Source organism: Rhineura floridana, chromosome 5 (genome assembly GCF_030035675.1).
Source record: "Rhineura floridana isolate rRhiFlo1 chromosome 5, rRhiFlo1.hap2, whole genome shotgun sequence".
Lineage (NCBI taxonomy): Eukaryota > Metazoa > Chordata > Lepidosauria > Squamata > Rhineuridae > Rhineura > Rhineura floridana.
The window spans coordinates 95,453,055-95,463,726 of record NC_084484.1 but is presented as its reverse complement, the minus strand read 5'-3'; the positions used below and the strand labels follow the sequence as shown (position 1 = coordinate 95,463,726).

The 10,672-nt window shown below is 41.5% G+C and overlaps 1 protein-coding gene across 4 annotated transcripts in view; it reads left to right on the top strand.

Annotated features, from left to right (window-relative positions):
• The first annotated feature begins 2,642 nt into the window (after window positions 1-2,642).
• The window catches only part of SLC37A1 (solute carrier family 37 member 1), a 48,178-nt gene continuing 40,148 nt past the window's right edge, over window positions 2,643-10,672 (top strand). The window contains exons 1-4 of one of the 4 annotated variants that reach the window (XM_061629458.1): window positions 2,643-2,895; window positions 4,670-4,764; window positions 7,854-8,054; window positions 9,134-9,215. In XM_061629458.1, coding sequence (XP_061485442.1) covers window positions 7,999-8,054; window positions 9,134-9,215 — 138 coding nt within the window. In that variant the 5' untranslated portion in view covers window positions 2,643-2,895; window positions 4,670-4,764; window positions 7,854-7,998. The other 3 variants (XM_061629456.1, XM_061629454.1, XM_061629457.1) reach the window with 3 other exon arrangements.

The window sequence follows — 10,672 nt, the reverse complement described above, 5'->3', positions numbered from 1 at the left end:
CCAGTCCCTTCCTTGTCTGCAACTGTCAGCTGGGTGGCAACTGGGCTCCTTGGGACTATGCAGCTTGCCCACAGCTGCACAGGTGGTAGGGCACGTAACCCCTGAGCCACTCACTGTGGGGGTGATCTTTAGCTGGCCCTTTACACCCAGGAGACACAAGCAGGGATTTGAACTTACAGACTCTGGACTCCCAGCCAGGCTCTCCTCCCCACTGTGCTATACCAGCTGTCTTGTCTGCAGTAATACTTAGCAATGACTTATTTGCATGGCAGGAAATGTTGGGTCAAGGTATGCTACATTCTTATTTGCAGTTTTCACATTTGCACATCAGAATGCCACAATCCTTTTGGATGTTAGTAGAAGAGGGTGGCAACATGCTTTGGGTAAATAGAATTTTCTCTGTGAGCATAGCTGATTTTGTTTTGGTTTGTGCAAAAACTGTGATCTAAAACTAGAAAGCAATGTATTAATAAACAAATGCTTGTTCCTGAGAAGATAGTAGCCAAGAGCCTATCTATGACCTAGAAATGTCTGGTTTAAATCTCAGCTCATATAGCTGGCCTTAGGCAAGTCTTAGGCAAGCTACGATTTTTGGGCTGCAATCCAATGCACACTTACTTGGGATATGTCCCACTGAACCCAACAGAGCTTACTTCTGAGTAGACTTGCATTGGATTGCAGCCTTAGCCTCCCAAGGTATAATGCTGGCATAATAAAACTGCCCTTCATTACAGAATTGTTTCAAGGATTACTTGAAAAAACATGTTAATCATTAGGAAAAAGTGATATATGAATGCCAAGTATTACTATGGCTATAAATTAAAGAACATTATATTTCATAATCTGATATAATGCCTGTAAAAAAGGACAGAAGTTTCTCATTCTCTGTGTGGTTTTCCTATATAGGTGTCCATCTGCATGAAATCAAGGAATACAAGCCTCTAAGAAGCTGTTACCTCAGCCTCCCCTGGCCTCCAGGCACAGGAAGCTAGCCTTTATCAGTTCAGTTGCATATAGATCTGCCTCCAAGAACCCTTCTCGCCTTGCCTGACTAGCTGGCCAGCATATCTAAGCTGATGTGGAAAGGACAAAATGTGAGACCACATAAGAGATGAGCAACAGTTTCCCCCTGAAGCAAGGGAGGTATTTCAGCTAGGAGCCATATCATCCTATATAATAACAAATTCCTTATCCAAGTGTTTATTTTTATGTTTCCAAAATGGCACGAACCACACACAGGAGGGGGGTGTCAGCAGTATTGGGGAAATCCCAAGGTTTGCAGAAGTACAAAAATCCTGTAGGGGGAAAGGCCCACTGGGGCAGAGACCCCCAAACAGCTCAATGAGGACTGAAGATGGAATGCTGGACTGGCTGTTGGTGGGAGGGGGAGCTGGAAAAATGGTATGGGGGACCAGATGGGAGTGGTCTGGAAGAAGGCATGATTGGTTGCCTAGATGCCTGAACAGGAGCATTTCAAACTGCAACAACAACCCTACCTTCCAGGTCCCACTTGTGATTTTCTTTGAGGAATGGTCTTTCCTTTCTTAAGACTGAAATCCTATGCCCACTTACTCTTGAATAAACATGCATATGATTAGGTTCTGTGAGTCTTTGGTCCAAGCTACTGTATGTTTGCTCAGAAGGAAATACCACTACATTCTGTGATACTCACTCCCAAATAAGCGTGCATACGATTGCAGCTTTCATATCTGTATACTATGATTGTTTATCTATGGACCATAAATACTATTTTATTCAGCCTGATGCATATTTGCACACAAGCCCCTCTATACTTCACAGAGCAATTCCAAGGTAATTGTGTATAATTTTTACGTTTTTAAATTGTTTTTAATGTCGCATTTTAAAGTTGTTGTAACCCGCCCTGGGACTTGTGGTGAGGATGATCAGCTTTAGGTTGCATTCTTATGCATATTAGGGAGTAAGACCCATTCAACTCAATGGGACTTATTTCCAGGTAAACATGCATACGATTGGATTCTTATTCTCTCTCCTGTTCATGCTTGTGTTGTAAATACACTGTATTTTGAGGACACTGTATAAATAACAGCAATAATAAGCTAATATTTTTAGCTTATGAGATAAAAAGAAACATATAGAACACACTGGGCTGCAGTGGGTGCGCATTTCACATACACTGCTTGGAGGATGAAAAAGTCATTGACACAATCTCTGATGTATTTCAGTTGACAGTAATTAGTAGTGAGAGAAAAGGATGTACATATTCAAAAAGCACTATAGCTTCCGTTATTACTACCTATGTGTCTCAAAGATGTCCTGCATTTGCAAACTGATAGGGAAGTTCTGAAGTTAGTGAGCATGATATATACAATTAAGGTTGCAGTCTGTTTTGCTGACAGAAGCTCTGTGATAGACATTTCACTGGTGCAGTTTCCTTTGTCACTGCACCTCATACTGAGGATAGCTGCCCCTGTTAGATTTCTACCGGACAGGCAGTTCTTAAACCGACACAGCTAACAGCTGTTTAGTTTTTTTTAAAAAAAAGTGCCAAAGCTATGAGCTTTCCCCAATGGACCCATCAATAAGAAGCTCTGGTTGAGGCTCAGACAAGGCATATGCTTTTATTATTAAGATAGGAAAAGAAAAGGCTTAGCTCCCTGACAGAAGTTTTGACATTTGCCGCCTCGAGCCATGCCTTGGAGCTGCTTTCTTTTTCAGCTGCTGCCGTCAGAGCGAGAGGGAGGAGGCCCCGAGGAGCAGAGCCGGTTCTTCTGCCGCTGTTCTAGTACTAGTACCCAAGGACTGGCTCGGCTTGAATGAAACGAAACCGCGCCCGGGAGCAGTGCCTAAACCAGGAAGTTGGTGCTGAGGCAGCCAGGAAACGGTGCCTCCTTGTAACGCCGAGAGCTGTGGCAGGTAAGGAGACCGTCGTCATCCCTTCAAGTGAGACCCTCTCTCCTTCCTTTGAATGTCCGAGAGCGGAGGAAAGGCGGGAATTTTGGAGGGAAAGGGGAAGTCAGATAGGCGACAGTTTCTGGCTCTCGAGTCGTGGCCAAACGTGAGGCTGCCTGAGGAAAAGTGTTATGTGTTCCTGCTTCGGAGATGCACCTGCTGCTGATGCTGCCTGGGAACGATTTTAGAGAACGGAGCGTCCATTTGATGGTTGTAAGGGGGGCATTTTATGGGGAGAAGGCTGGTGTTTGTGTATGGGTGTATTTACGCGTGCTTGTTGGTGTTTGCTTGGTGCCGTCACTGTTTTTTCTCTAATTCTTTAATCGCTATGGAAAGCTGAGATCGTGTACCCACTTATAACCTAGGAATGAGCCCTATGTAGCTCAGTGGAACTTGCATTTGAGTACACACGTGTACAGGATTCCGCAGGAAAGCCCTTTAGCCCATTTTGCCCACTGGGTTTTTAAAAGGAAGGCTTTTTAAATATCACCCACCTCCCTTTCAGTATACACTTTTGTGGAATTACCTCCACAGGAAGCCCACCTGGTGTGCCTGCATTGCTGCTCCATTGGCAAACAACCCAAAGTCCTACCCTTTTTTTTCCTCCCAAGATTTTAAAGTGTGACTTTACAGCTGTTGTTATGACTGTAGTATGTCTTGCATTTTATCATTTTTTTTATTTGTTTTGTAAAGTGCCCTAAAAATATGGTTGAAGGGTTAAAATTTTGTACACATATGAGTGAGCCACTTTTGTGAAGCGGCCTGCCTCAGTCAGTTCAGCAGACAGGAATGTTATAAGAAGTTGCCTCGTACACAGTCCCATCAGTGTGGGCTAAGCAGCAGTTCTCCAGGATTTCAGGCAGGGGTTTTTTGCCAGGTCTATCTGGAGGTGTCTGGGATGGTTGCCGTACCACTGAGTTACAGCCTTTTAGGATTCCATTAAAAAGCAGCAAACTTTATCATTTAATATTACTGATTTATTATGGGAGGTACCATTTTAGGTCAAAAGGCTTCCAAGCAGGGCCAGAATATTTCACCCCCACTTAGTGGCATACTGCAGGTGGGAATAGTGTGCATATGGAAGTGTCCAAATCACCCAGGAAACTCTCTCTTGCATAGTCCAGAAGAACCCAAGGTCCATGGGATTGTTCCTGAGTAAATTTGTATGGTTGTATATTAATAGCAGAAGACCATTATGCTTGCAATATTCAAGATTTCTGTGTAAAGAATCTTGCTACACAACCAAGCTAGACAAATTCAATTGCTAATGGCATTATTTTCTGATGTGTTGCACATAGGATTACACACATCCTCAGTGTGATCCTTCAAATATAACACAATTTCTTAGCCATCTTTATCTTCCTCAAGAACTGGGATGAATACAGAAGGCTCCCTTTCTCAGATGTTTCATTGATCTTAAATTCAAAAGCCTGGATTAAGTTTAACAAGAGGTGATAACCTGAATATAGAAGCTGTGAGGCTGTATGCGTGCCCTGCAGTGGACACTATCAACTTTGGAGAAGAACTGTTCATTTTTGGCTCTGACTTGTTTACATTTTTGCCTCTTGTAAATAATTCCATATATGTTTGTGGCATTTTGCTTCTAAGGCAACCAGATCTGTAAAGTGAAGCCTAGCATGGTCTTATCTTCAAGTGCTACTGCATGTGCACATATATTGGATGAATACCAAGTGTTGCTGAACAAATTCGTTTTACCTTGGTGTTTCTTTCCTCCCAGAACATGTCTTTGGAGACCTCAATAACAATCTTGTTTCTAGAAGGGCTCTACTCCTGCAGAAAATCCATTGAGTGATTTCCAATCCCCTTTCAATGGTATATAAATTTTATTTATTATTTATTTATTTAAGCCATTTCTTTACTGCTTAATATATATAAAAATCTCTAAGCAGTATACGGAAGATAAAACAGCAAATATTATAAAAATATACAATAAAACTACAATAGAAATGCATACATAATACAAATTAACAAATAAATATTAAAACAATTGCCTTGCACTTCTCCATTCAACATCTCAACCTCCTGGCTCCCACCCAGGACTCCACCCATCCACCCTGTCTCACCTAGGGTCCAACACACAGGAATCACCCTCAAAGTCTCACAAGCTTCCCAGGGGATCCCAAAAATGGTGAACAGAAGGATGCAAGGGCAGCTGGAGGCCTGGGCCACCCCTGCGCTGAAAGGCGCCGCCAACAAGGACGCCGTTCTTGCCAAGGCAGCATAGGTAGAAGTTCTCTTCTCAAACAAGCAGAGCAGAGCACTGCAGTGGTACTCCCATAATTTTGAGTAGATTCCATGTCACGGAATTGGCCCGTTCAACACCATTTAATTTCCACTTATGTTTCCTTAATGTGACAAAACATGTTTAAAAAACATTTTTCTGAATTTCTAAGTTCTGCTGACTTATTTCCACTGAAGGCAGATATAATGAATGGTTTATTAATAATTAGACATCAAACTTCAAATATTGAAATATGTATTGGCTTTTTAAGAGTCATTTTTCTTAATATGACTTTCAGTTCAGTTGTATGAATCCCTTACACTGCAAGGAATAGAAGGGTTGTATGTTTATTGTATCTGGAATGGATTTATAGCTTGTCCTATGATAGCGCTCCTATCGTTCAAATGTCAGAACAGGTTTCATAGATAATTTTACCTGCAACTCTATGTAGTTATAGAGTTGAATTCACTGGGGCTCATTTTCAAATAAACAAACACATAATTGGGCTGCATGGTTGCCTTTTAATCTTGAATGAGTCACTTATCATATTGCTTGTGTGAATCAGTCATTGAAAGAAACAAACATTTTGAAATCCATAATATTTCCTATAAATATATAACCCCATTGGCCAGGTAGTGTGTATGGGGAAGTATTGTATGAAGGGTTGACCTTCCCAGAGTAAGAAGAGAGATGGCAGGTGCTTAAATCTGTCTTCCTGGCTTGGCTGCCCCTCAATCCTTTAGTCTTGGGTATCCATGCCACCATCTGGCCTGATGGTGGCGCTGCTTAATGCCAAGCTAGTCCAAAATAAGACCACACTCATCCACAACTTGACTGAATGAGGGGGGCTGACCTGCCTTACATTTCCAAGACCTGAGTGGGTGAACTTGGTGGTTGTGTCCCAGCTTTACTGAGTTCTGTGCACCTGGGTCCTTGGTGAAGCATCAGGCTAGAGAGTCAGGGAGGCTTGCCATCATCCATCATAATTCCATCTTTCTCACAAGGAAACACATCTGCCTAGGAGTCAGCTGTGAGGGGTTATACCTGGTGCTGCGCCAGAGAAACAGAACAGGAATTTTGTTGGTGTACCGCCCACCCTGCTGCCAACAGTGGAGGTGGTCTTGATTATGGTGTTGCAGAACTTTAAGACTATTGTCCTGGGGAATTTCAATATTCATGATGGGTCTACTTTTTCTGGTCCAGCTCAAAACGTAATGAGTGCCATGATAAGCATGGTGCTATCTCAATATATCATGGACCCAGGACATATTGCCAGCCATACTCCCGATATAAGTATTGCAGCAGAGCAGATTGGGAGAGATCCATTAACAGGGGGGTAGCTGTTACCCTTTTGTCATGAATTAATTAATTCCTGGTGAAATTTGGAGTGCTGGTAGCAGTTCCACCCTGCAATGGGGGGATTACGATGATCCGCCCCCAGGGACTTACAGAATTGGAGAGATTTCTTAATGCCTCGGGGAATTTTCCTGTTGATGTGGCTTACAGCACTGGTCTCAAGGCCCTAGTCTTGCCTTGGAATGGCAAGATGCAGAGAGCGATCAATATGATTGCTCCTAAGCACCTGTCTGGTGCTATGGAGCCCAGAATGCTCCCTAGTTTTTTTGGGAGCACCAGACAGTGATACAGACCAGATGACTACTGAAGCACAGATAGCACAAAACTCATAGTGAGTACAGCTGAACACAGGTGAGAGCACCTAATTGTGCTTATATATGGCAGTGATGGCAATTAAGTTTTGTTTTGCTTCTACCATTGCATCGCTGAGTAGCTCTTTAGCAGTGCTTTATAGGGTGCTGCAAGTTCTCATTAAAGGTCCAGTCTCAGGAATGTATGTCCTTAGAACTGCAGTGATGAATTTGCAAAGCGCTGTGAGAGCAAAAAAGTCTCTCATATCTGCCTCAACTTTAACATATTTGATACAAGTCTGGTAAGGCATCCAGAACACTGTTGTGTCCTGGTTGTTAGAATCAGTTTCAGTTGTTGCAGCCTTAGGATGGGGGCAAGATGCTTGTTGGTGTCCAGTCTACCACCTGCTTTCTTGACACTTAACCTTCATGCCTAATCAATGCTAACCGTGAGGAACTGACTGTGTTACTAACACCACTTGTCCCTGTTGCAGTACCATAGTTTACATTTCTGATGTAGTCTGGCCATAGGATTGCAGCCCATAGAGACCAGTTCAGGATAGGGTTAGGTGAACCCATTCTAACATTGAAGCTAGGTTAGTGGCTGTAGAGAGTGTACATGTTGTTTGGAGAAACTGGGGTCCAGAGCCCAGATGGACGTAGCTGAGACATTGTGCTGCAGGTTTCATTAAGCAGCAGGCAAGTTCATTATATATATATGTAGTAGTTGGCTAAAGATTGGAAAGTAGATTTTAATAGTGAAAATATATTCAGGTGATTTTTGTTTCTGACAATTATCTCTTTCAAATCATGTTTTCATTGCCCTCTGTTTTCCTTATTTCTTATATTGGATTAAAATGGTAAGAAATTCTTCATTATCTAGGTATTCATATATTTATATTACAATTCTTGCTTTACAATCTAATGTGTCTGTGATTTATGTTCTTGACTCACAAATACTGTAGCTGAGAAATATTGTTACTGCATGATTAGTAACTTCCAAACGTTCTTTTTTTATATAAAAAATGCACTAGAGAAAGCCACTCATCGCAATGGTTAATAACATCAAAGAAGAAATGTAAAGGACATTAATTGATATGACATTTTGTTCTATTGAAAATTTCAAACAAGTGTCTGAAGCACCTGAAAAACTAATATTTGAAACTGGTACTCAAGTAAATGGCTGGGCTTCCACCTGGGATTCGTTTGATCACTTTATTTACAAGAGACCAGTGGTAAGTTATAGTCTATTGTATGACAGGGACATTGATCTGATCTGTTTTTTGCTTCCTCTTAAACAAACCTATATTCAAATATGAACTTGCAATCAGAATGCAGTGATGCATTTTGTTAAAATGTGTTTCTTTGTAGACTTAACCTTACACTATACTATAATCCTTACCACTACTATGCTTGAAACTTTGAGAAATGATACTACTTCTTCACACCGTGTTTGGGAAGATGAAGGTCTTCCTTTCCACAGAGTTGTGAAGTTTGAGTTATTTATTCATGCCTGTAATCTAGTAATACTTAATAGTATTATTAATAAGTAATAGTAATACTTTTAACTACTACTGCAGTATGATTATGGCACATGATGCACAAACCCACTCTGATAAGCCCCCTCCCCTTTGAGCCCACGTATACCTGGGATTAGGGTTGCAGAAACTGGCCGTACTCCTTTAACAATACTTTGATATGTTGACAGGCGAAACTTTTTACAGCATGGAGATTGGCTGGTGATAATATTTATGTTCTGGTCATCAAATTCTGTGGAAGACACAGCTATGCACGCAGACTGAAAAGCTGACAGCCATATTTGGCATCTGGCTATTGCACCACCCAGAGGTGCTATGCAACAATTGGCAGCAGTGCCTGGGAGCTGCTCTATATTAGCCACTCAAAGCAGCATTGGTGGATGTCTGTCACACAACTTCTGGGCTGGTTCCAGTTATGCCTGATGTTTGCAAGGGCTTAGCTGCTGGGGGTGGTGGATTGTGTCACTGTAGGAGATTGTAGGTCACCCTATCTTCTGCCCCCAATTCCAAGTAAATACCTTTCTCCGTTGTTGCTTCTGGAAAAGACAAAAAAAACAACAGTTCATTTTTGTAAGTTTTTTCATTGCTAGAGCATTGTGTAATAAAAATGGAAATCACTTAACCAATTGTACTTACCTTTCACTTATGTTTGATTAAGCCTCAACCTTAGGAGGGAAAATGATATAACAATTGAACAATGTAAAATGATTGTAAGTGCATATCTGCAAATAAAATAGGTGCAAATAATGGAATAATAAATGTTTTTTGTGTTACAGGTGCAGGGCTTTCACATTTGTGCTGACTTTTATGCTGTATGCTAGTTTTCACTTATCAAGGAAACCAATCAGTATAGTTAAGGTGAGTAACAAGGAAATATTTTTCTAACGTATCCTGCTGACATCAAACAAGGAAGTACATTTTAAAGTTATATAAATGTGTTATTACTGTAGACATTACAATGAAATACAGCAATAAAATTGTACCTGCTGCATAATAATAAAACTACATAAACGTGTTATAATGATTGAGAGTCCATGTAGGACTACCAAGAGCTTCGGTATTGGGTGTACTTCTAAATGTCTCATTGTGAAGATATACATGACCTATAAAAAAATCTACATGGGTCATGTATACAAAGGCAAATCAAAAATGCATTTTAGTGGGGAAAAACTGAAATTAAGAATGTACTCAGACAGTCTTCAGATTTTCCCAGTCTCCTCAAGTTTGCAGAAGGCAATCAAATTCCCACCAAGATCATAATCGTGTGCTGAGGCCACTGTTTCAGTCCATGACAAGCAACTCTATTAGAATTCAGTTCAGTTCCTGTCTCTGTCTTTTCTCAGCTACTCACTTTCTCTATGCTAGCTACTTGGGAATGCTTTGCCATCTCTTTGTTTTATTTGATTACAACATTTGTATCATTCTCTTCCTCTCAGGAGCTCAGAGTGACAAACATAATTAATACATTCCCCTTTACCATTTTAATTTCACAACAACCTTGTGAGGCAGCTTAGACTGAGAACTAATGGCCCAAGGTCAGCCAGTGAGCTTCATGGCAGAGTGGGGATCCAAACCTTGTTCTCCCCAGTTCTAATATGATACTCTAACCACTACACCATAAATGTGTTTCTGCAGTCCTTCTGCACCCAATAAACAAAATTATACATGTTGACTAGAAACTGATCGAGAATAAGTATGCTGTGCCTTATACTCCAATTCGAGGTAGCAAACATGGTGCCCTCCAGATGCTGTCAGGCTCACAAGTCTCATTGACACCAGCCAGCATAGGCAGTGATCAGGCATGATGGGAGTTATAGTTCAACAACTTCTGGAGTGCACTATGTTGGCTATCCCTCTAATTCCTTAGACTGGTTCACCTATCAAACAATGCTACAAAGGAACACTCACATACCCAAACTTCCAAGGTGAGGTTCCTAGGCCATAATATTGTTATGGGTTTGGGGGTTGAGATGGATAATTTCTATGAGTCCCCTTCCAGCCTCTGATTTGGAATCCTGTGCCTTCGGGTGAGAAACCCACTCTGCTGGTCAGATGAGTTTCTTTTGTTAATCTAATAGAGTGGCCAGGTGGGTTAATGGGTCTATCAGGTGCCTTTCAACTGGTGAATGGGCCAGAGAGATCCTTTTGTCATTGAAACTCTTCAGAAGACCCTTCCCCCCCCTATAAGAGGCTTGTGTAGTGAGTTGTGTCTGAGAAAGGCTGGGAACTTCAGGCAGGCAGAGAGACTGTCTGTCTGCATCATGGCTTACTGGACTGCTGATGCCTTGAACCCCTCCATTCTAAACTCAGGTTGG